This window comes from Strix aluco, chromosome 19 (genome assembly GCF_031877795.1).
Source record: "Strix aluco isolate bStrAlu1 chromosome 19, bStrAlu1.hap1, whole genome shotgun sequence".
Taxonomy (NCBI): domain Eukaryota; kingdom Metazoa; phylum Chordata; class Aves; order Strigiformes; family Strigidae; genus Strix; species Strix aluco.
The window spans coordinates 16,574,255-16,601,003 of record NC_133949.1 but is presented as its reverse complement, the minus strand read 5'-3'; the positions used below and the strand labels follow the sequence as shown (position 1 = coordinate 16,601,003).

The 26,749-nt window shown below is 41.9% G+C and overlaps 1 protein-coding gene across 2 annotated transcripts; it reads right to left on the bottom strand.

Moving 5' to 3' along the window:
• Positions 1-3,707: 3,707 nt before the first annotated feature.
• KIAA0753 (KIAA0753 ortholog) lies at positions 3,708-26,689 on the bottom strand. 2 transcript variants are annotated; one of them, XM_074845190.1, is made up of 18 exons: positions 26,335-26,689; positions 25,988-26,129; positions 23,509-24,121; positions 21,902-22,008; positions 21,551-21,613; positions 20,512-20,727; positions 19,129-19,339; positions 17,573-17,772; positions 16,278-16,423; positions 15,455-15,544; positions 15,207-15,294; positions 13,716-13,889; positions 12,618-12,699; positions 10,501-10,621; positions 10,121-10,345; positions 6,032-7,817; positions 4,259-4,358; positions 3,708-4,094 (listed from the first exon to the last, which is right to left on the bottom strand). In XM_074845190.1, the coding sequence occupies exons 2-16, from the start codon at positions 26,075-26,077 to the stop codon at positions 7,700-7,702; spliced, it is 2,544 nt and encodes an 847-aa protein (XP_074701291.1). In that variant the 5' UTR covers positions 26,078-26,129; positions 26,335-26,689; the 3' UTR covers positions 3,708-4,094; positions 4,259-4,358; positions 6,032-7,699. The 2 variants fall into 2 exon arrangements, with proteins under 2 accessions (XP_074701291.1, XP_074701292.1); XM_074845191.1 differs by having other exon boundaries at positions 17,573-17,769.
• Positions 26,690-26,749: the final 60 nt, after the last annotated feature.

Sequence of the window (26,749 nt, the reverse complement as noted above, 5' to 3'; positions counted from 1 at the left end):
AAGTAGCTGTCTGTATGCAACAGCCCAGCTTGATCTCCCTCGAGCATCTCAGTTTGGGTCCATTCAAACAAAGCTATTTATGTTTCATTTAATACTGTGGACTTTTTGTTCTGTGCCAGCTTAAAAAGGGACAGAAATTGCTACAGTGAGTTAAAAAAAGGAAGAGGAAGAAGAAAGAAAAAAAAAAAAAAAGAGTTAGCATGTGCATTTTAAGAGGTTTATTAATAACTGACACTGATGGTGCCACCTCCTGCTGATATAATCATTGTTAAGCATGTGCTCCTGAGGTGGTTAGAAATCCATGCTGGAAGTCTTGACGACAGAAGCAACCACTCTGTTCTTCCTTCCCCTTTTAAAGATGTTGACTTGTTCTCTGTCTCCCTCCTGCTCACTCAGGTCTCTCTGGCTGTTTGTCCCTCAGCCTAAATCCTCAGACTGGCTGCAGACAGAGGAGAGGGAAGGCAGAGGGATGGGGCAGGGGGAAGGCAGCAGCAGCCTTACCTTTAGTTTCACTGGTGCTACTTAGTTTCATATTCAGAACCAGCTTCTTTTCCCAGCTGAAAGACAACAGACAATTACAGAGAGCGTAACCTTTCCTTTGAATTTCAGTCACATTTACAAACCTCAGAGACCAATGAAAGTTCCAGTGAAAGCATCTTGACAGTGAACTAGCTCGCATTCAGCTGCCCGCACTGGTGTAGCCTGCAGAATTTACAATACGAAGACCAGGTTCTTTGCAGATTGCCCCAAACTGAAGGCCAAATCCTGACAGTTGCTGAGCACTAAGCTCCAACTGAAATTGCAGGAGCTTGTCCCTACCAAGAATTCACTGGAACAACAAAAGACCAACTCCCCAGCCATGAACCTTCATGACACTGCTATTCTCGTGTTTGACTCACAGAAGGAAAGGAATAGCCAAACATAAAAAATTAAATCAGTGAAATAAATAAATGAGACTCAAGATTCCCAAGAGAGGCTAAAGCCTGCAGAAATTTGGGACTGCTTAATTTCTGTCAGGCAGATGCAAGTAAGATGTCTCAGGCTTTTATTCTGCTCATTGGAAGGCTGAGCAAAACTTCCCTGAAAACAAAGGGGGTGACAGCGGAAAGAGAATTGCAATTTAATTTAAAAAAAAACCTCAGCATTTTCTGCCCATGACTTCATCAACACTGATTGTTCTCTTGTGCTGCATTTGGTTTGATCAAGATAACTTCACTGACTACCACTTGCTCAGAGACAAGTGCATTACAGAGTAAGAATTTAGACTGTTGTAACTAAGTGATAACCGATTAGCACTGCTTTCATTTCAGTGAGGGAGTAAAGTTCAAAGGCATCTTGGATAGCTCGAGGTAAACCCTTTCTATAAATCAATATAAACCAAGATCTAATGAACAACAACATGAAAAAGAAATCAGCCTAACAGAGTTAGGACATGTTACCAGAAACAACTAGTTTTCCTTTCAGCCGTCAGCAGGCAGGACAGACTAATGAAACACTGCTTTTCCTTGTCCAGCTCGCTACTATTTCCAACCCCCTCCCTTTTTCATTGCACTTCATCTATTTTAAAATAATTTGCCCACACAGAGAAACACTACATGCTACGTCAGGTGTAATCAGCCAAGACAAAACGTGCCCTGAGAGCGAGCTGAGCAGAACACAAGACCCCAGCCTGTCCTTGGGACCCCCCCAGGTTTACTGTAAGAAGAGTAGTTGGTGCCAGGTTGTTGGTGGCCTTCAGTTGGGCCAGAACAGCCTTTTGCTGCATGAGCCCACAGACCTGCTAAGCCCAGAGCTGCCACCGCTGTGGGGTGAATGCAGGGCACAGGGCAGACGTCCTTCCGCCCAGCCACGGCACCTCGACACACCAGTCACAAAACAGCAGCGCTCTGTTGTGGTCGTTTGATTTCCAGCTCAAACACATCCCGTAGAGAGACTCGGTACAGTTAATAACCCCACGCAGGGCCCTGCTGAAGGACTTTTACAACTACAGGGGTAACGAAGCGCTGTTGACTGGTAGAATGGGGAATCTATGGACAGCCATTTCACTCATAAAATGACCTAAGATACAGCCTTTCCTTGACTCCTAGCCTATTAAATCTTACTGTTTCCTAACCTCTGACACATGCACAGACAGGAAGCCCAAACCTTTCTAAAAAGAGGCAACAACAAAGGAATTCTAATCAGTTAATGCGGACCAGAGTAAGTCTCTCTGCAGAAAATCTTCTTTACAGGACACCCACCCTTCCTCCCTCCCCCAGCTCCTGCCTAAATCTTCCACAAGTAACAAGCCCAATTTACATTATGCAATGACCAGGCTGAGATAAACCAGAGGGCTTGGCAGGCTGGAGCACCCCTCAGCTTTCAGTCCTGCAAGTTTATTCCTCTATGATGGAGCGTTGTTACACACTGATCCAGCCCTTTCAGATCAGGGCTGCACCCACTCCCAACTGTGTAGGCTGGCTCAAGGTCAGGTTTAGGCAATGGGGTTACGAGAAACAATGCTTATACAGATCCTTAAGGGAACTAGATCAAGACACCAGTGACGTTCAGTCCCTACTGATTTTAGCAGGAGTCCAAAGGACTAGCAAGAATCTTTGGAAATCACCCCAGCAAGCCCGGCTCTGGCTCTACAGAGCTCTCAGGTACCAACCAGAGGGTGGAGGACGAGTGCTTAATGCATAAGGAAATGTTGCAATTCTCAGTATATACAAAGTACCACTAAAAAAAAAAAAAAAAAAATCTGTATTATCTAAGTCCTGAGAAAACACTCCTCCCTATATGAAACAGCTAACTGAGCATGACTGAGAGCTACTCAGACATAATTCATTCTCTCCCTTTATTCCCATCTCTGCCTCCCCCAGTTCTCACACCAATCCGGCTGGTGCACCATGTATTCCCCCCAGGAAGTCTACCTGTATTAACCTCCAGAGAACTGGCCTGCTCCAGAGACCTGAGCTCGAGCAGGGACCAGCCTCACTTCTCCTGCTGGCCCCCAGCAGCTTCCCCAGCCCCAGAAGGAAACACACCAAGTATTCCAGCAACGCCTTCTACAGAGCAGGTGACACGGGAAGCACACAGCCCCGTGCCGTCCCAGGCTGCAGCATCTCCACCCTGGTTACCTTCCCATGTGGGCCAAGACCAGTAACACCAGTCCCTGCAGTCCCTATGGCCAGTCTAACCCAGCCCCTCCTTTGCTGCTGCACAGGACCATGGGCTCTTGCCGTCTCGTGGCCATGACGAGGTTGCTTCGCCTTGGCCCCTTGAGCCATAAGCCACAACACCAGCACCCCCTGAGGTATCACTGTGGCACGTAGCTCCGTTTGTCGGGGTGACCCTGTCTTTTGTGGGGGGGTCTCTGGCACAGCTTGACTGAAAATACAAATCTCCACTGGCAGAAAGGGGGGCAAGAGGAAAGCATTGACTACAACCTTGATGCTGTGGAACAATATTCTGTGGGTTTTTTTAAAGCTGGAATCTGTAGCTACATTTACATGGATATATATGGTACAGTAGGAATTTGATTGAAGGAAAATTCATGTAGCTCATGAATTAGCTCTGAATTTAGTAATTTTTACACCCATGCTTATATAAATGCTTTAAAAATTATGCATGTCCAAAAGCATCTTGGCAAATCATGGGGCTGTTTAAAAGAACATTTAAAACCAGAATGTATATATATTTAAATCAGTCTTTGAAAAATAATGCTCAGCAGCAGTGACTGAGTTTATTCCGTGAAAAGAGACATCTTCCTACAGCAAAAACAATACAGAAAACAACCTGTAAAGAAAGACATCTCCACGAAATGGGTGGAAGTAAGGATTGAACTTTGAACACCAGGTTACATTTCCTTCTATGTGGGGTAATAACTGCAATTTAAAATGAAATCTCGTTTCACATTTATTTCAGGTGTTCTCAGTGAGGTATTTCAGAAGGCAGGTTCTGCCAGCCAGATCTCTGTGCACACCAACGCCCTGGCCACGGATCGGCTGCAGTGGTCAGGCGCTTCCCGCCGTGTGCTGGGAGGCCTTTCACCAACATGCTCCAGTCTCTGTTCTGCAAGAGACCACGGGCAGGGACACACACACGGGTGAATCCTGAGGAAAGAGATGATAAATGAGCAGTTGGGACCACTGTCCTTCAGCCTGCTGCTTTCCCTCAGGCCAGACTACCATCCTAAACCATAAGTTGCAAGACAGAATGGGGGGTCTTCTGAGTAAAAATATAAACTTGAAAACTCTGAAGTTCTTCCAGGACATACCTTGAGCAGATATAATGAAGCAGATGTTCTATTTGGCTGATAACTGACTGGCGTGTACATCATGAACAGAGCCACTTTTCCTACTGCTGGTGAATCAGTTCTGAAAAACAAACCCAAACCAAAAAAACCCACCTCTTTATCCTGGAAGGAAGGTAGTCCACAAAGCAGCAGGATGTGCAGAAAGTCAGCCTGCAGGAGTAACTCAGGGACAGAGCAAACCAAAGAGAAGAAAGGAGTTCAGTGATGCTCTTACACTGACATTAATGGATGTTGAATTAGGTCCAGCGTTAGTAGAAAAAAGTGGCTCTCCAAAGCACGGGCAGAGCAAGCACTGTTGCCATAACTACCTCACTCCCAGAAGCATGCCGACTTCCTTTCTACAGTTAAATATTTACAGAGCAGACTGCATGTTTTCAGGAGAGCGCCAGCGTGCAGTGCTGTCTCCAGGGTCCTCACAGAGGGTTTCCAGTCGCCCCTGGCCCCCAGCCTCACCGCTCCCCACACGGCTCGTTACCCATTGGGAAGCAGGAGCACGGCTGCCCCAGGAGGGGGACAAGGGCCCGGCGCACCCACGGCCCAGGCTGGGAAGCAGCTGCACCAGCAGGACAGTCCCACGGCGCTGAGCGGGGCGGGATGGCAACAGGCCTGACGGAGAGCCCAGGCGAACCCAACCACCGCGCGAGGCAGCCAGTCAGAGCCACGGCCAAGCGAGTCTGGAGGAGCTGGGGACAGGGCACAGCTTCCGCCAGGACCCACGACTGGCCACAGCAGAGGCCCTGGGGCCGGCTCGTCCGTTGGTGCACCCAGGACACAGCCGTGCCCTCGCACTGAACTGCTCCATGTGCTTCTACCAGCCATCACCTGATCACCCCAAACCACCCTGTGAACTCCAGTTTTACTTCTGCTACATGACTGCAGCAACTGGTATTTGCTGGAGTCATCCACGCATCTATAGAACCACTGAATTCCTTCATCCTGTTTTTTGCTTCATCCCCCTCACAGCTCTGACATGAAAGCAGCTTGCCCATCAAGAGAAAAACTTGCCATCAAGAAAAAGACTTGCCATCAGAAAGACAGGCCTTCAAAGATCTTACAGTGAAAACCAGTTCAGACCCATGGAAGCAGATCCTCTCAACGCCAGGTAGAAGAGTATGTTTTGGATATCTAACTCATTCCTAAAGACTTTCAGCAACGAGGAACAGCGCAGTCTCCAAGAAAATGTATTCTGCACTATCTATACTATTACAATACTTCTAAAATCTGAAACTCCCCCATGACTTGGCTTTGAAGAAGTACAGACTCAGATGCATGACAGTGCTTTAAATAAGTTAACAGGGCTCGTTAGATGCATAGGTAACAATTGCAGTGGTACTGTGGCTGCACATTCCAGCTCCACATATCGTCTCTATCAGCATACCGGGACAAGAATTATGCACATGTATAGTGTTTATCCAGCTTGATGCCAATTTGTGCCTTGGGAACAATGACATGCAGAGTGACTTTAAGATGAAGCCCTACAATTGTGAAATTTTTCAGGATAGAAACTTCATCATGGTCTAACTTGCATGTGTAAATGTTTTAGTTAAGTTCCTTAGGAAGGACTGAGGAGTGTGAAGTCAGGGCTCCTACCTAAAGCCTTCACTCTCTGCACATTTCTGCTCCAAGGCAGCACCCAAATGCCACAAAATTCTCATCCACAATAAAAGTTCACTTTGGCATCATCAGTCAGAGATACCACTCACGGCACCATGGGATTTACGAAAGTCTGTTTACCTCGACAGATGACCGCGTTACTTTGAGGCATATGCTGGTCTGACTCTTGCAACGTTGCCAGGTACTCCCTTGGGTGATGACTATTCCAAAGAGGTTCAGAGGAAAGTTATCTTAAATTAAAACTATGTTCAGTCCTAAGAAACAAGTGTTATTAAAAAATAAAATATCTTGAAAATACTTTCACAAGCATACGTACCCATACATAGAGACACTATGGCTTTAATGTTTTGGACTTCAAAACAGACTTATCTCTATAATCTTAGAAATAAAAAAGATAGTGTTTTAAATTACAGAAATCACACATCAGCAAAGTCACACATCAGCAGTAAAATTTACATCACTATATTTGGTGTAAATTTCAAGATAAACAAAACAGTAAACCAGGCTTCAATAAAACCAAAATTATTTTTAAAATGTGTGTTTCAGTTAGAGGAAATAAAAATATCTTAGAAAGCTAAAAATTATTCTGTTATAGGTTGAACACTATTGGACAAAAATAAATTTGTCAAAGGAAACAGACTGTCATATTGGTTTTTTGGTTACCTCAAGGACTGAATTTGCATTTCCCTAGAATATGACCACACATTAATTATTACTCATTGCTCGCTCCAGACATAACCCAAACTAGTACACTGGTTACCTGGAATGAACAAGTTAATTCAGTATTGCAGAAATGCCAGTTGTCCATTTATTTTGTTGGTTTCAGTGGGATTCTTAAGAGTAAGGAATGGGAGGTTGGATCACTAAATGCTGACAAAATTACAGTATTTTAGACTAGCTTAAGAAGAAAAGGAAGAAAATCTCCATGATGTACTTCTGTTGAAAAGTCTCAGCTGTCTGTGTGTAACGTACCGGTGATACTCAGAGACCAAAGAGGTACGACCTTCAGAAGGTGACTGCAAGAGTCCAGGCAGGCTGTTGGCCTACGAGTACAGCCAGTGCCAAGTGTTTACATCTTCTTAATGCTGTGCCCTGAGAATCCTGCCTTTGGATAGCCATGCCCCAAAACTCATCCTCGGATGTATGCTAAGCACGGTGGTCAGACAACATCCTTCTTACGCGGTACGGAAAGCGCTGAACAGCAAACCAAACGGCTTCTACTCTGGTCTGCTGCATCTTGGCTTTAGAAATATCAATAATGTTTCATTCTTCCGACACAATTATCGGATATATTCAATGCATTTTACTGAGAAGAATAAACTAAAACCCATAGCTCCCTTACAAGGTAGGTAAGTCAGGTTCTCTCCATTTTGAAGCAGAAAATTGAGGCACAGTACAGCTGAGTCTGTGACACTGCTTGAACCCAGTCCTCCTCCCAGTATTTTATTCTAGTAAGAGGATCATCACACATAAAAATGAAGTAATACAGGTATACAAATGGGTTGGTATTCCCATCAAAATATATAAACTTTACCTGGAACAGTTCACTTCACTCTACTGAAGCACTGGCTAAAAAAATTAAGTCCTGATAAATGCAGTACAATAAAATCTTAAAAGGAAAACATTATGATAATGGTTTTATAAAAACCAGAGATGAATCCTTGGTAGACTTAATTCATTTGGTGAACAGAATCTCACAGACTTAAAACATGAAAAATTAGATCATCTGATAAGACTGTTAGACTGAGGCTGACGTTGCATTTGATAATGGGGCAGATTTGAAAGCATTTAGTGTGCTGGCTGCAAGAACTCTGACGTGAACACAGCTTCTGCGTAATCCTCACAAACATCCTGCAGCTCTGCCGCCACATCACAGAGGGCTTCTTCTGTCAGCTGCTCTGCAAGACTGAGGGAGAGGAAGGTCGAAAAAGATGAGGAAAAGGTTCAGAAAGTCAGATTTTAAATTCCAGTCATTCATTCCATTGATATCAGTGCTCCGATTTTAAAAGGGAAATACTCATGTTTTTTCATTCTTTCTACTGCTTAGCCCAAGAAAAGATCTGATACGTGTTGTATAAGATATCAGAAATTCTCTCCTCAGTCTGGTTCATAGCAAAGGACATATTTCAGGCCTAGAAGTGTTGAGAGATCTCAATTGCTTCATTTTTTCAAACTCTTAGATACTAATCCTGCTTTGGGAATAAGAGTTAACATACTGTGGTGCTCATCCGAAGGCCACTGAAGTAAATGGGAAGCTTCTCATTGGTTTTAGCTGCCACTGAATCGGGCCTTACTGAGAGCAATAAAGTTTAAAGAAAAGGGAGATGAGACATTTCAACATTCAGTGATCTCTGGACCACAGCAGATGTTACAGAGGAAAACTATATTAGTGTAAGACAACAGTTGTTTACGGGCCTCTTGAAAATGTCTCTTCAGTTTTGCTTATATTCTAAAATATCATCAAGTGAGTCTTTCTAAGACCTTTCGGGCATAGCATGGGAATGTTTCTTTTAAACATTGTGATACACTTATGTTAAAAGATTTACAATGCCCTCTGGTGGCAAGAATGAGTCAATGACGCATGCTGGATATCGGATGCATCGGCAGTTCATTTCGAGTAACATGTATCAGGCAAACGGCAGCAGTGGAGTTCACCTGTCAGGAGAGATTCGCTGTCATTTAACCCATCTGCCAATGCCCAGAAGGTGCCAGTCTTTGAACTACTCAGCCTCAGCCCCGTTATCAAAAGGAGTGCAGTTCAGAAGGCAGAACGACAGTGCTGAGAACTGACACGGCGTATTTCAGAGGTTTAGTTCAGTAGATTCCAATACAGTGGTTCAACCACAGTTACTAAAACATCTGCCCACTCACCCACAGCTGGGCAGAGCACCAACACACATGATTACCTTCACACACGCAAGTCCTCTCAAATATTGCAGGACCTGCTCCTGAAACACCAACGCAGATGCCAAATGTTACTCAAATGAGCTGTATCACCAATTTCAATGTTACTACATTAAAAGCATCTGCAGAAGTTTGAAAACTCTTAGCAATTAGGGCTGATGTCCAATCTGCCAATGCAGACAGTTATGGCAAACCACTCCATCTACAACCACTGAAGTTAGATTTTTTTAATTCTTTCTTAATACTCCAGAGTTTTCTTTCGTTTCTCTCCTCCTACAGTCAGAAGTCTTCTGATTTCCACTCTGCAGGGAATTAATGGCCCCTCTATGCCAACTGATGTTGTGCCAGTATTTCTTCAGTTCTGAAAGAACAGGACTGGCAAGGTTCAAGTTCAGCCTGTATTTCCGTGGGTTTTTTGGGACTGGGACTTTACAAGGCCAATAGGTGATTTCTGAAATATATCATACATATTGAAAACGATTTCTAGGCAATTGTAGGCAATCACTCAAAAAAAGTGCAAGGAAATGCTAACCAGTGATATAATTTAGTTGCTATACCTGCTACTGAGCAATCAAAACGCTTATTCACGCATCAGTGCAACGGTGACTATTTCAGCTTACACTGCCCTGCTCACTCAGCAGACATTGAGCACGATAATCAATTTTTCTTTGCCAGGGAGGGAACAGCAGACTGTTACCTATTGCTTCTTCACCTCTTCTGTCTGTACTAAGTGATGGTAAGACACCTGTGTCACACTTCCCACAGTGAACTCCACGAAGCACGAAGACTTGTGGAAGAGAAAGCACTGAAATCTGTGTTAAGGCCACTGGTCTCTTTTTAAAGCACATCTACTATTGCTCCTCAAAACATCAGCTTCACAATTGCTCAGCACAAAGATTAAAATTTGCACAGTTATTTACAGTGCTTTATTTCTTTTTCACTCGGGGAGGGGAAAAAAAAAGTTAATTTTGTTTTCCTCCAATTTACCTATTGATGGTAGTCTTAAAATAATTTAAGTCACCCTATATTTTACAGTTGTTTTTGTGGTAACACCATAGAGAGATGTGAAAAATAATCACTCCTCCGGGACATTCTGCTCCCACATCCTTTTGTTTTATCCAACTACGTTAAAAATCCACGGACACCAAGTACCAGTAGAGAAACAGTCCAATGGCTGGCTGACTGCTTCTGGCTTTCAGTCTGTAAGTTAAATGGCCCCCTCCCCACACCTTTCCTGAGTAAGGACAGAAAAACCTGTTCATCAGCTGATCCATTCACTTCAAAAACGCAGAGATAGTCATATACCTCTCAGCAATCTGCCAGGGATTGAAACTGCCCACCACCTCATGGGAAATAAGCTTTAAGTGATGCTTGTATCTGCTGCTATAATCCAAGATGCTCTGGAGCATATGGTCTGGCACAGAGACACACACAGAGCACTCCTTCCATAGAGAATTCTGAGTCAAGGGCTGCACAATGTCATTTCCAGTCTGCGATTTCTCCTCTGCTTCTTTGTTTTCATCAATATCACTGGAAACATAAAATAGTCATTAAGCCAGGACTAGATTTTCAAGTATCTTTTTGAAGGATCAGAAAATCTCTTCAAATATTAACCATAATTTTCTGTAATGAAAACACTATAATGAAGACACACAGTTTAGTGTAGGGCTGAATATGCTACTTACTTGCTATCAAAAAATTCTTCAAATAAAATGTTCATTTCTGGCTCTGTGCGTCCCATTAATTTAGTTATCTGTATTGGATGAGGAGATGTAGGTCTTTTAGCTATTGATGCAATTTGTTGTTCTAGAAGGAAGAAAATAACATTTAAAATTGTTTCTTTGGAAGAGAAAAACTGCATTTACTGCAGGTAAATCCTCACAAAGACTTTTGCTTCTTTTAAGGGGAAGTTCTTCAGATAAATAAAGTACTGAAGGTGACAAGTCCCTAAAATGTAAATTCAATATAGGGTTTCCAAGAGCTCAGTGTATTAAAGCTGAGCATTTTATAAACCCTACCAAACTTTAGTATAGATAGTTTGTTGTGTCAGTGGATTATTCTAGAGGAGAGATAGAAAATACCACTCTAAAACTACTGTAGCCCATTAAGCTTGACAGTAAATCCAAGACATGAAAAAAAAATCCAACAAGATTTGGGCTAAGTCTTCACCAGTCTTACTGTGAGATCTTCCAACCAGTGTAAAACAACACAGTTCCATTAAAGTCAGTATGGGATCAGATACTCAGCTTGGAAAAATCAGTGTAGCGTCACTCTTGTACTCAGTCAAAGAGCAGGATAAGGAACAGAACAGGGGGATGGGAACACAACAAGTGTCAGTCATCCTTAGAGTGTGTCGCTGTGTTAGAGCACGCATGCCTACGCGGCGTTACGACCGAGTACAGACACCTACGCGGCGTTAGAGCACGTATGCCTACACAAGGGAAACGGCAAACCACCGCTTGGAACGCTGCCCCTCACTAGTGAACTGTTTCCTACTAATGTCACTTAGGTCCCTCTCAGTTAAAAAGTTAATCTGATGTGAAAAGTTAGTTATATCTTTCAACTGAAGGACTTTATATTCTTTCATTTATTTTCTATCCAGTAAAAACAAGCAGGAAGAAATGTGATTAATGTGAACTGGGAGCATCCAAACTGTTTTTCTCAAGTATTAAATACTTTTTGCTGAAGCACACTGGATAATAAATTCTGTACAGAAGAATCCAAATTTTCTGAGACTACAAAAATTAAACTTGCATGTATGCTGCAAGATCTAAAAACAGTATCACCATCACTTGAAAGGAGTAAGGAAAGACAAAAATCTTCTAAACTTAAGTAATTTAATATTATCTTCTGTGTACTGCCAGAAGAACCTTAAACTGTCATGGCTTCACTGCTACACTAATATTTACCTAATATTTACTGCTGAACTCCAAGCCATTTAAACTGATAGTTTATTAAAACAAAGGTAAGAAAATGAGAGAAGCAAACTAGAAGATAAATATCTGCTTGCTCCTGCCTAAGCACATCAACAGCAGGAACAAACTGAGACAGTTTCACCATACCTGAACTCAGGCTGTGAACTCTTAAGAAAAAGTTTTTAATTCTTCAGCATGAAAACGATTACTGCTAAGTAATTAATGAATGGTGTTTCAAAGGAATCAAGTCAAATGAGAACACACTAAATAGTCTTTTCAAGATTAAGATTTACAGATTTGTCAGTCCCTTTCTCAAAAATGAAGACAGGCAAGTCATGAAGAGTTTAACAAGACAAGTGCAGTGGCTTTAGGATACCTTGGACTTGGAAAGTAAACTCGCTGTCTTCTGGAGTAAATTCGAGCAGCTTACAGAAGAATAGGAGTGTGTGTCTGTTCGTACGGAATTTCATCTTCACTGCACAAAAATCATTACTCACGTTTTGGTAGAAAAAAATACCTAAGCTAAAGAATGACAAATGCCTAGAAAAGGGACAACATTCAAACTTAACATTTGCTGACTGGAACTATGTGTTAAAGATTCCTAATCCTTCAGCTAAATTGCACTAGCAGTGCTTTCCATTCAAACGCAGCCCCGGTAAAGGCAAGCAGAAAATGACAGCCTGTCCTCAGAAGAGACCCTTCCTCTTTAAAATACTGATTTTAGAACTATATTTTAGAAATAGTCCTCTGAAAGGAGCACCTACAGTAAGAAATGTGTCTGGATGGTGCTATTTGATCACACATAATCCAATGATTTTGATTTCAAAACACCTGAGTTTAAAGATACAGACTACAGAAAAAACAAGCTGCATTAAAAAGACACGTACCCGTTTTGCCTTCCTGGCCCCAGAACTGCAAATCACTGTACACAATCTGGGTGAATCTCCTGCGTACAGCCTCCTGGTATCTCTGGTTTTGAACATACAAAATTAATCAATCAACACATACTTAGCAGCTCAGCTGTACTAGTTATCACCCAACAGGAAAGCAGGTCATGATCCTCCTTGCCCAAAGTAGGCTTCTTTTGCCTAGTTAACACTGAAAAGGGGTGTGGGGGTGAAATCACAGATAATCACCTCGTTCAAAAGCCATACTTGAAGACTCAACTTGCTACTACGATGGCAACTGCTCCCATTTCAGACAGAGGGCAGTTAGCCAGACAACTGAAGGGCCCTCAGGCTGTTCCTGCCTGGCCAGCAGCCAATTCAAAGGTGTGCTCCAGTGCCTCAGATGGGTGAGGACACTGCCTGAGCGTGAGCTTTGCTTCCGACTTACCAACGGATATCTAGGAGTAAATGGCACTAAACTCAGTAGTTCTAAGTTATGGTAAATTTCACTGAACAGGAAGGTTGAAATGGGACTTGAACCAAGAACTAGGGAAAAGCTGATCAAAGAAAAATTTTTAGGAAAGCAATATGTGAGAAAGTTCAAGCCAAGTAAATGACAACTTCTTGAATATTTACGTAGAAAGATGAATAAATAAAAGGCACAAATAGCCATGTATTTGTCTGACATCCCCATGTTGCCCTGTAAAATATTTCAGATTGCCAGAGCATAGTTCCTTGAGATGCTATCACAAAAAAATAAAATAAAATAAACCAGTTCAAATAGTTCCCAATCTGTGAGACAATCAACATTATCACCACACTGATTCTCCCATTCACATATGATGATCTAAGCCACAAAGTCTTGGCAAACTCAGCTCTACCAACTCTAAAGCTAGCAATAAAACATCAGGGCAAACGTTCTTCTATTACACTGTTTTTGCTTGGAAGGGCAAACTCCTTCCAAGTCTTTCATTTCATACACTGACCCAGTCAGACCTTGCTTCAATTTACGAATGTAGATACTTACAGATATTGCAATTTATGGACAGTAAACAATAAATTTGCACTAATGAGACCAACCAAGAGAGAAAATCTTACTTCAATTTCTTCCATTCTGTGCAACATTGACTCCAGGCTATGAGTGTCAGCCATAGGCAGAGCCTCGGTCTGGAGTCGCTCATGCTGCTCCATACTCCACATTTCCTGAGCAGTATCTTCCAAAAGATCATCCAGTAGCTTTTCACTCAGAATATCTGCATTTGCTGCAACCTGCTATTTAAAAAAAAAAATCCAACAAACAAACAAAAACTCACACAGTCAATGCAAGAAAGAAAGAAAGAAAAAAAAAACCAAACCAACTGGGGAGAAAGAATGCTTAGAAATCAAACATTTCTTACAGCAGCTCCTGGAAATAATCCAGTTGTCTTTTCAACATTTCTTTTCAATGAAAATCCAAATAAATTCCCGTTTTCCTTCCACCCACACAATAAGCCAAATCAATAAAAACAACTTCGTATGTTCCTACCAATAAAATCAATGAATATGGAAAAAGCTTGCTACACCACTATGTTCCCAAATTGAAGACAAAACTGTCACAGGTTCAGAGATCACCCAGGAATTCAAAAAAGTGAAGGCCCTCATCTTACAAACACTACACACACATTTAACATCATACAGAAACAGCCTCACAGCAGCTCCAGGTGGTAATGAGCAAATATACAGGATGCAGGCCACACCTGTAGGTTTCAGTTGTGTCCAGTTTTACTAATTAGCCATGGTACGATGCCTCTATTCATTTACCTGTGCTAGTTTATATGAAAACATTTTTCCCCTTAAGCAAGGTTATGCATTCAAGGTCACATCAAGCTAAAAATATACGAAAGAGATGATGTTAGAAAGAGCCTTCTCATTGTTCCATATTGTACATGCCCATACAATGACACTGTTTTAAAGATGTGTCTCATGTAAATCAAAATTGCTAAGTTTGGGAAATCAGCACCACTTTTCTGGATGCATTCTGCTATATGGCAAAGATAAAAATACATCTTAAATGTCAAACAGCTTTACTCTCTGACACACAGACAGAATATACCTTTTCAGCTGCATGAGTTGAAAGGTGGTTTATAAATGAGGAATCCTTCAAGTGACAGTCTGTTTCAAAGGAGAGATTGATCTTCTAAATAAAATGTAAATCCTCTCACAATAATAAAGCTTCTTCTATTTAACCATTAATATTACCAGTTCAAATTTATTTAGTCAATAAATACAGGATTATAAGAATTATTGAAATAATCTTATCAAGTCCAGTCATGTTCAGCATGGAACCGTTATGACCATTCAGAAACAAATGAAAAATGCATCTACCTGACAAGAAGCTAACAAAAAAAAAATTTAATGCAGCTTTGCCAAACTTCATTACAATAAGACCCACATACTGAAATCAAAATACGCTCTCCAAATGTCCAGAACTGTGTTGACTACATAAATATGACTTGCATTAAGTTGAAAAGAAACTGCGTTGCCCCTTTATAAATGTTTTACAGCTCTAAAGGCATCCTTTAAACAGTGGCATGAGCTTGACTGTACTACCTGTGTCCTCTCTGACAGAGGTTCTGAGTGCTCCCGTTCTGCCTTCTCAACCTCGTCTGCACACTGGGCTGGAGAAGCACTTTGTGACCTACACAAAAAAGAACAAATGACGACGTCATTCTGAAACTGTGTGACAACAACAATTCGAAAAACCCAAACACATAAATGTACTTTTTAGGGGAGTGGTGGGAGTGGGGAGCAGACTGTATCAGATCTGACACCATTTATTAGCTCTTCAAAGTCATTACCTTAACTTTTCTGGCTTTTTTATTTCTCCTCTGCTACAGTCAGTTAAAACCTTCACTCTTCTTGAAGTGTCTGCTTCAAGGCATGCTAGTCTTCAAAAATAAGACCAGATCACAGAGGGTTACAAAATGCACATTCTAACAACTAAGAATGAAATCATGTGATACTGAGTATTAGTTTAGAAAACCTAAAAAAAACTTTAGAGAGAAAATTAATACTGACTTTAAGACTATATAAACCAGGAAATTCTTTTGAGAACCAGGGATCTTCAGTTATGTTTCTGCTACTGGCCAACAGGCAAACTCATGGCTATCCACAAATACTGCCTGGAGAGACGAGCTCCTTGTCTTACCACGTGCACTACCCAGTACAGATCCAGCAGCTGGATCAGCAGCTGGATCTCCCAAAACAAACTACATCCAGCGAGCCCTGGTCTACAGGACGCTGAATGTAGCTTAAAATAAACAAACCTGCACTCGGTTGCTGGCTAGGACAAAGATAGGTATTTTGTCCTTCTGAAGAGGGAGATAATATTTCCCTTCTTAACGCAGCGCTGCGAATACCCGCTCTGACGCCGTGCGCTTTGCCAGCGCCCTGCCCAGCGCAGCCTGGCCTGTGGCTCCCGGACAATACTCCGACCGGGCCCAGGGAAAAGCACGAAGCAGTGGCTCTTCCCAGGCGGTGTTAAAGGGGGAGGAGAATGCAACCACCCAGCAGTGAGCTGTGGTCGCTTGCCTTCGGGTCTGACAGCCAGGCCAAACCCACCCTCCCCAGCAGTGCAGACAAGGAGGGGTGGAGGGGGGGTCCACCCGACTGTGAACATACCGATCAGGAGGAACCCTTAGGAGGGGTCTTCTGCTCTCCTTAGCAGGTCGTTTGTTCTCTTTTAGCTGGAAAGATATAGTTGTCTCTTGAAATCTAGCATGCTTCCCTTGAGGCTGTACCTTTCTTGATTTCTTGATCAGCATTCCCTTAAAATTAACAAAATCACATTAAAAACATATATTCCAGGTGTGGAATTTCTAAAGTATTTTGCATTCTGCTTCAAAATTTGTCTTGAAGTCATGCCTGCTGGCTTTGTTGCTCAATTAACATATGTGGAAGTTTTGCAACTGATTTAAAGGAAAATACAACTGTACCTGAACAGAACATATGCTTAATCCTGCAACTATTATTTTTGCAAACAGTTCCAATTTTTCCAATGTTGCTCTTCATGGGGAAAACATTTTTTAAAATTTTCAGAATTAGACTCTATGTTAAATCTTAATCCAAATAGAAGATTTCCAAGGTAACATTTTATTCAGCCATGAAACTATAACATTGCCATATTTGTATTTGCTACAAGGACACTTAGACTTGTCCCCTTAGTATGAATTACTGAAATGTGTAACCTTCCCTCTCACAGTCCTCCCTGACAGATAGATATGGGAGGCAGTAAAAGTTACACATGCATACATCTATGTTACTGTATCAGATCTGATTTTTCAAGCTGAAGGTGATACTCTAAGGAAAAAAAAAAAGAAAGGCATTTAATAAAAAATCCCAACTATTTGTGAAATTCAGCACTCTGAAATATTCTTAAAAGAACTGCTTTGTTTGTATTACTGAAGCCTCTTGCTGGTTGCAAGAAGGACTTACCAGAAACCAGAATTTGTATTGTGAAGTTTTATAATTTCTGTAATCAATGAAGTAAATCTGCCCAACTTGTATCCTCCTACTAACATTAGCAACAGCACAACATCACTGCTGAGTGCATTTTTCATGACAGAGGATGATCAATAAGAGGAAAATATTTCAGCTTTAATTTCAAGTTGAAAAATAACCATGCTAATTTCAAACGTGAAACTAGTTTCAGTGAAAGTCTTCCTTTCTGTTATTCATCGTTTCTAGATGTACAGTGCGTTTCCAAGGAACAATAACAATACTTTCAAAAAACATTTGATAAAATAGTCATAACCACTAGAAATAATGTAGGCAGATGACATAGTTTATCCCCCTATGCTCCCAGCTCAGAATAAAAAAACTGTGAGGAAGTGCAAAGCTTGACAGTGTCTTACATTATATAACAAATCCCGGAGGACAAGTAGAAGAAAGCATAAATTATTTTATCACTTCCATACCTGTGATTTTGCAGGTAATAACACACCTTTCTTCTTCAAAGGGCCACTTTCAAGGATGGGATGTTTTTTTACAGCTCTAGCTCTCATCAATGCCTCTGTGCTTCCTTGTGAAATGGCATTTCTCTCTGGAGTAGGTGGGTCATTTTCTTCTCGGAATTTATTGTGCAATATACGAGCACAACTGTTTGCCTCTTGAACTGCTGAAATATTTGCAACATGTCAATGTTTATCTGTATCAAAAAATAAACGAACTTTCAACTGTAAGTTGAAAGGAGCAAGAATCATCTCTATTTCTACATTTGATAATTCTGTTATGCTAGGTATACCTAATCATGAACTTCTAAGCTCTACCATAATTTTTAAAAAATCAAATAAAAAAAAGAAAAAAACCCACCTTGTATTTCCTGACAAGTATTAAATAAATTGTCTTTCTTACACTGTGTCAATGAACAGGAGATTTTGGGGTTTGTGTGCATATACATATTTATATGTATATAGATATTTGAAAACATATATATGAAAATCACGGGAAAGCCTTTTGGTAGTAATTGCCATATGAGGTCTAGACAGTGATAACAAAACATTCTTTTGAGGCAGCAAGACACATGGAAACCATGAGATGCTTCTCAATATACTGTCTCTCTGCACTGCCAAAGATGAATTCATCTCATAGAATTCTTTGCACTTACTGTTTCAGTAAAAACAGTATGAGGTATAAGAAAGACACCCCAAAGAAGAAAAGCAATTAATATAGGTTATATAATAATGTAATTAGCTATATAGCAGCCTTCATGAGGTGTCAAAATACTTTGGGTGGTAAATTTATCTCACAACACTTTGATAAATAAAGCCCATTTCCTTTCATATATGAAGTAAAAGAAAAGTAAACCAATTCCCAATGGTTGCATGGCAGGCTAGTAGTGGAAAAAAAACCCCAACAGTCTTCAGCTTAACTATCAGTGAACATGTCTCTAGGTACTGAAACTGTGATTACTGTGCAGAAGACATTAACATTAATGAACTGGCAAGAATGAAACAGAGCCACTCCTCTCAAAAGTAGAGAAACTGCACAAACCAAGGAAATTCTGAGCCATGGCTTCAGCATATCTTTTCACTGCAACAGTTAAACAATGATAGCTTTGCTGGAGATTTACTAACAGTCAGCGACTTTGCCTTCCAAAATAATATATTTATACAGTATTATCTAGGTAGATATTTGGAAATATTCTGTATGCACCATTAATGTCAACTTGTAAACTGCCATTTAGGTGTACACTGCAGAAAAACAATCCAAGTGTAGCCCAGAGTAAAAGAAATGGACAAAAATAAGAAGAACATGATGATAATAATGTAGTTATAAAAAGGCATATGAACCTGCAGGTCTATCATATCATGTCAGGGGACCAGCTGAAAGGAATACATAGCAAGGCTACGTGACTCTGATAACCACATACGGGCTGTTACACACTGACCAACAGTACATAACATACTGCAAAACTGAACTGCAGATGGTAAGGTAACTGACAAAAATGTATCTAATAATTCAAAATACAAACCAGTCAAGAGACTCCTGGCAGCGGGAGGTTTTCTAGGCTCTTGTCCATGCTGACCCTTTAAGATGAGAGGTTTGTTTTCTCCTTTTGGAGATGTAAGCTGCTTTCTGGCTGGAAATGTCTCAGTGTTCCTCAGAGATTTGCCCTGAGATGCTGAAATACATTTCTTCACATTTTTTGGTGTTTGTTTCTTTTCCAGCAGTGAATCCAGATCCTGCACCAAATATTCAGAATTTTAATTACTGTCTTAGTAAATCTGATGTAATAATGAGAAGCAAATTCAAGAGATTCTAACTTTTGGAACTTTCTTGGTGTGGTTCTGGTTTTGGTTTTTCTAGTAGTGATTATTCCTGATAGCTTGTTCATGCAGAAGCTTCTTCATATTATTAACTTAAACCTTACAGAAAAGGCTTGCATTTTTGTATTTACAATTGACTCCAGCAAATTATCTGCTTATAGTAAGTTCAAAAAGAAATGGATACAAAGGCTACAGACAAAAAAAAAACCTAATGCCCCCACGCCTATTGTAAGACAGACAGACGCTTCTTTCAATGTTGAGTCCAAACAATTCTGCCTCCTTTCCTGTTTCCAGGCAGTTAGCAGTTACTGTTCTCATAAGCAGTTCAGAACAGCAAAAATAACAACACAGCTCTTACAGTTAGAACAGTATTTGTAAGGAAAATTAAATATCTTATGGCTATTTTATCAGTTGCTTTTATTTAAATGAATTAAATACTAGTTTCATAATAGTTCAGGTTACATAGGTTCTTAAAAAATAAATCTTGCAGGTAGGAACTGCAGCAGGAAATGAGAATCAGAACTTTTCCATTACACCAACAACATGTTTTAAGACATCAGACATCACCAACAAAAGCCATCTGAAGGGCAAAGAGCTTAAGTAGCTCTTGTAGCTACAGCATTATCTTCTGTCTGGACAGTTCTGCACCCACCACCATGGGTGAGGCTCAGATGCTCATCACTAGTCCTGATACCTAAAGCATGCATCGCAAAACAATAAACACGTAACTTACACCAACGTATAAAAATGCAATTCTTTCAGTCCTGAAAACGGCAAATAAATCTGAAATCACAAACTGGTGCTTTGCTACCACTATTACTACCAGTTCTCATTCTACCAGGAGAGCCAATACAGGAACAGCATCAACAGGAACAGCAGCAGGGAGCTTCCATGTTTAGAATGCAACTCTATTTTAGACCACCATTATTTAGGAACATTAGAAATGTATTTATACATTAGAAAATATGGCCTTTAAAAATAAAAAAAACAACAGTAAGATATTCTGCCATTTCATTAACACACAACATAGTTTGCAGATTCATATTTCACTGCATCTTTTCTGCCTTAGTAAAAATGTTTTTTCTTACCTCAACTTGCAGCAAAATATCTATGATAATGTCAGAAATGGAAGAATCCACTTCCAGTTTGGCAGAACAGAGAGACAGTTGTCGGATGAGACTGCCCAGTTCCTTGTAGTGGGTAGGAATCTGCTGTTCTGTCTGGTCTGTAAACTGACTGGCAAACGCCTGCAAGGCTCGTACAGCTCCTCTGTGTGCTGCCGCCAGCCGGGATACTGCTCGGGACTGGAAAAATGAAAAATAACTGCTTTAGCTATAGAAGGAATGCTGATACTATTCAAAGAATTGTTGCCCACATTTCATGGAGAAACACTCGGGCTTGGGATAATTCTGATGGATATGAAGCCATTTGTGAGACAAAACCAAGCAGGCATTTAAGTAATCTACTAAAGGTACTACATGACAGTGCTCCTGCTGAGCATCGCGCTGGCGTCAGGTGGAGTAGCCTGCTTAGGGGTTATAACGGACTCTGATGCTTCCGCCACCGGTGCCAACGGGTACTGTAGCCACGGGCTTGACCCTAACGTGCAACAATTGCACAAACAGAACATTCTCCACTCTCCAGTTTTTGTTACGGAAGAAAATACAAGTGATGGAAAAGCACGAGAGAACAACTGGACAATATTGGCCAAACAGAAGGTGTGATCTCAGTGCTACCTTTCTGGAAGATGCTGGGCAGAGAAGAAAATCAGGAGACAGATAAGACTGAGTGACATCAACAGGAAGTTAAAAAAGTAGTCAAGAGTAGAACACAGTGTTATTCAGAAAAGGAAGTGGAATGAGAAGGAATTAGAAGCCACATAAAAGCAGAAGACCAACAGCCTTCCTCTCCAGTTTACTGTAGACAGAGAAGAACGGAGGAGAAGCAGCAAAGGCAGCATCAGAGCAAGCGAGACATACGTGTGTGAGAATGAGATGAAAGGCGCAAGATACAAAGAAAATCTCCCTCTGGAGAGGGCTCAGGTGTACCCTAGACAATCAAACTCAATGAGTCAGAAAACTTTCTGTTAACAAGTTACTCACAGCCTGGAGGATAATTACATCTTACCTTTTTAGTATGTTTGATTTTATGAGGACTCAGTTTCTCTAAATCATCCTGTATTTCTTTTACCTGTTCATCAAGAAAAGAGAGGGAGAGCATAAAGTCAGTCAGAATTAGCTCTACATCTATAAATGAACAATTAATCTTCACTGTAAAGTTGGAGTGAAAGTCCAAATTTTCCAAAGGTGATGCTCCTCTGTCTGTCCAGTCATGAGAGAAATTAGTCACACCATAAACTAGAATGCCATGGAAGTTAAGAGATAACCTGATCAAATTTCTCTTGTTTCAGTTAATTTCTGTCAAATTCATCACAATAAACTAGCTAGTATACATCCAATTTAAAGTGCTGGTTCCTACCTGTTGTTGGAGTACATACAGCATCCGAGCTGACCGTGCAGCTTGTTTCTGTCTCCTACTGTAAACTTGTTGCTCTTTATCGGGATCTAAAATTTCTTTCTCTCTCCCTAAAAAGCAAGAAATGTAAAGTTTTATGTCTTAATTTAACCTGTGAAAATCCCAATTAAGTCATGATAACAAACATAATTTAGTAATAAGCCTCTTTCATGCAAAACCAATACACAATGTACCCCTGGAAGGGTTCAAGGCCAGGTTGGACGGGGCTTTGGGCAACCTGGGCTAGTGGAAGGTGTCCCTGCCCAGGGCAGGGGGGTGGCACTGGATGAGGTTTGAGGTCCCTTCCCAAACCATCCTGTGATTCTATGATATATTTTGCAGGGCTCCACTGAGCAGAAATGCAAGCTAGTTATTTTAACTCTACATCATGTTTCTACTTAAAATTTGCTTAAACATTCTTACGCAACAGCTTATTAGTCATACCGTACAAAATCACGTGACCTCTTAGTTTTATGACGAAGTTGCAGGTAAAGCACTCACAGTTAGGAATGGTTAAACCTCTGGCTAGTTATTGCAAAAGAACCAGTGCAATATATACTGGGGCTGGCTGGGATGGAGTTAGTTTTCTTCACAGTCATCAATACAGTGCTGTTTTGGATTTATGACTAAAAAACACACCCCTGCTTTGGCTGTCGCTGAGCAGTACTTGCACAGCACTAAGGCTGCCTCCTTTTTCAACTATGCCCTGCCACAGGTAGGCTGGGGCTGTGCAAGCAGCTGGGAGGGGACACAGCCAGGGCAGCTGACCCCAGCTGACCAAAGGGATACTCCATGCCATGCACAGCAACAAAAAAATGGAGGTTTTTGGGGGAAAGGTGGCCACTGCTCACAGACTGGCTGGGCATTGGGTCTACTTGTGGGAGGTAGTGAGTGATTGCCTTTGCATCACTTGTTTTGGGTTTTTTCTTTCTTCTTCCTCTTTCCTTCCCTTACTAAACTATCCTTATCTCAGCCTGTAAGTTTTCTTGCTTTTAATCTTTCTATTCTCTCCCCTGTCCCACCGATGGGGAAATGAGCACAAGTGTGTGACGCTTTACAGCCGACCAGGGTTAGTCCACAACACAGTGTCAGGAAGCACATTAATCGTGCTGCTGCACAGCCATAAATTAGGTGAGTCAGACTGTGAAATGAAATTCTACCAGCTGTTGCCCCCTTTCTCATCACTGATAAGATTGTGATTAATTATGATACTTACTTTTGTGGTCTGACTGTCTAGCCAGTAGGCCTACAGACACCAATATTTTTTTTCACCTGTGTTATTAAATAGCCTACCACTGATTTGCTGTCATTGCAGGTTGGACTGGAACTCACCACAAACACTTGGAGATATTAAACCCTGCTATTGCTTAACCTGGCCAGCCATTCTAGCTTTTGTCTACTTTTGAAAAAAGTAGATGGTTCTCAAAAATCCAGAACTAAATATGGATTCTAATTCAAGCCAAAAACCAAAAAGAAAAACAAATCAACAAACTACTGTATATACTATATATACAGTATATAAAACTATATATATAACTACTATATAACACAATTATTGTTCAGTCTTACACCTTTTTTAGTCAGTTCTTCAATTTTCTGGACATAGCTTCTCAATTCCTTTTGCAGCCGTCGGACTTCCTGCATACTTTTATCTTCTTTTTTGTTTACACTTGGCTTGGAGTGAGGTCCTGTGTCATGGGTGGGTGGAGAGTCAAAACCAGCTGGGCTTAGCTTCCCCTTATTTGGTGTGTAGAGATAAACTTTAGCACCAGAGGTGGTAGTCTCCACTTTGGAAGGCTGACCGAGTTTCTGCTGATATTTCAAGCAAGTTTGAGACTTCAGTGCATTTTTATTTTCCGGACTTACAAATACTTCAGTCTTCTGCTGTTGTGACTTCTGTGCCAACAATGGTTTATTGACAGCATCTCCAAACACTTGCCATTTCACTTGCTCTTCAAGATGTCTTCGTTTTATGTCCCTCTTGGCTAGCTGAATAGCCAACTTTAGTCTCTCTTCAGATATCACTGAAAACATGCCAGAGCTTCTTACGCTGGGGTCCTCATTTCCACCTAGATTCCTCTGATCATTGGGTGCCTTCAGTTTTTCTATTATAATTGGACGGGGGTTAGAGAATCTGAAAGCCAAGTTCTCTGGGACTGCAGGCACATTTCTATTAAACTGGAGCTGCTCCAAAGTGTAAAAAAAAAAGCTGATGTTACACAGAACACTTTACACAGTAAAGAAAATGGATCTTCATTCATATTAGAATGCTTTGTCATGATGGTACTTCTTCACAGAATCACAGAATAATTTGGGTTGGAAGGGACCTTAAAGATCATCCAATTCCAACCCCCCTGCCCTAGGCAGGGACACCTCCCACTAGCCCAGGTTGCCCAAAGCCCCGTCCAACCTGGCCTTGAACCCTTCTAGGGAGGGGGCAGCCACAGCTTCTCTGGGCAACCTGTGCCAGGGCCTCACCACCCTCACAGGGAAGAATTTCTGCCTTATATCTCATCTAAATCTGCCCTCTGCCAGTTTAGAACCATCACCCCTCGTCCTATCCCTACCCCTCTGATCCAGAGTCCCTCCCCCCTTTCCTGTAGCCCCTTTCAGTCCTGGGAGGCTGCTCTAAGGTCTCCCCAGATCCTTCTCTTCTCCAGCTGAACCCCCCAACTCTCTCAGCCTGTCCTCACAGGGGGGTGCTCCAGCCCCCCGAGCATCTTTGTGGCCTCCTCTGGCCCTGCTCGAGCAGGTCCGTGTCCTTCTGATGTTGGTGCCTCCAGAGCTGGACCCAGCACTGCAGGGGGGGTCTCACAGAGCGGAGCAGAGGGGGAGAATCCCCCCCCTCGCCCTGCTGCCCACACTGCTCTGGGTGCAGCCCAGCACACGGGTGGCTTTCTGGGCTGCCAGCGCACATTACTGGCTCATAAGCAGTTTTCCATCCACCAACCCCCCCAAGTCCTTCTCCTTGGGGCTGATCTCAATGCATGCAAAGCATTCTGTCCATTCAGACAAATGTCAGTATCCAAAATTAAGAATTAAGTATTTAGTTCATCTTGTAAATAACATTAGGCACTTATCTTTAACTTAGGGTGGGCACCTTGGGAAGTGTACACACACACTGAAAAATCTGCTCCAAAGTGACTGGGCAATGGACAATGAATGGCTTTATGAATATTTTTTCTAAGAGTTCTGACAATGAAATTAATGAGTTATAACAACAATTAACATTAGTAATATAAATGGGTATGATATATCATACTGATTTAGTAAGGCATTACTAAATTTACAAAGGTAACAGAAGGAGAAATGATGAAGGAGATGCATGATGAAGGAGAAGTGGAAAGCTGAAACATGGGACCAGGTTCTGTTTCCATGTACTAAAGTAAGCGGTTAAGACACTGTATTGATTTAGACTAGGATAGAGTTAAATTTCTTCACAGTAGCTAGTATGGGGCTATGTTTCAGATTTATAATGAAAACAATGTTGATAGTGCACTGATGTTATTGCTGAACAATGTTTTAGTTACTGGCGAGCAATAAAAGCTGTTGCGAAGGAGAAGGAAGGGGGGGATGTTTGAAGTGGTGGCGTGTGTCATCCCAAGTCACTGCTACACGTGACGAAGCTGTGGAAATGGCTGAGCACCTGCCTGCTGATGGGATGTAGTGAATGAATTTCTTGTTTTGTTTTGCCTGTGCATGCAGCTTTCGCTTTACCTATTAAACTGTCTTTACCTCAGCCCATCAGGTTTCACACTTTTACCCTTCCAATTCTCTTGCCCATCCCACTGGGGAGCCTGAGCGAATGGCTGTGCTTAGCTGCCTACTGGGATTAAACCACAGACAGGTGAATAATGTTTACAGATGTAGTTTCTGATCTACACCCTTGCAAAAGGACAGCGTCAAGATTACATATGACAGCATCAGGAAAGCAAGTATGAAGATCTGACACTCACGAAGGGGCTATCTCAGGAGGTGGGTCATAATCATCTTTTTGTAACAATCACAAATGAAAACCAATTCAGTATCGCTGCAGAAGTCAAATAATACCTGTGTTTGCAAAGACTTTGCTTCATTCCTGTACAGCTGGGTAGTGAACGCAAACATGGCATCAGACTTAGTTGGGTTGCTTGGTCCCATCACACTGGCTTGATGCTGAAAATCCGGTGATTTGTCCTTTGCTTAGTTACAACTATGAACATAAGAAGAATCATACGTTATTTCTGCCTCTCAAGAGCAATCCCAGGGCTGATGTGAATAACACCCAGAGAGCCAACCTGAGGAGGCACGTAGAGATGGAACACGTCATGTGTACTCACACAGGTGGTAGACAAAACGGAGAGTACAATCCCACCATTTAAGGCAAAATTTACAATTTATATCCTTCTTTTACACACCCCAAGGAGAGCTGAGGAGCACCGAGATGGACTATGAGGCTCACACCACAACTTGACCGGCAGGACAGCCCTGGGCAGAGCTCAGGGCGGCCGGGAAGGTCAGTGTCACAGGAACACAGATCGACCTGGAGTTCTTCACAGAGAAGGATTTAAAATAAGAGCGATGTGTGGAGACGGCCAGAAACTTCCCTCTCCTTCCCCTGCCTCCGAGACCTAGAAAGTGAGCAGGATCCAGCGCATAACGCTGTTAGAACTGTCTGTCGCGACTGAACTACCGACCTCGCCTCGGCGCCTCGGCTCGCACCCCCCGGCCCCACCGCCCGGGCCCGCCCGCGGCTGCCGGTCACGACGCTCCTCGCACCCCGGCCCTGTCGGCCACAGCTCCCCGCCTCCCCCCCGCCGCCGGTAAGGAAGG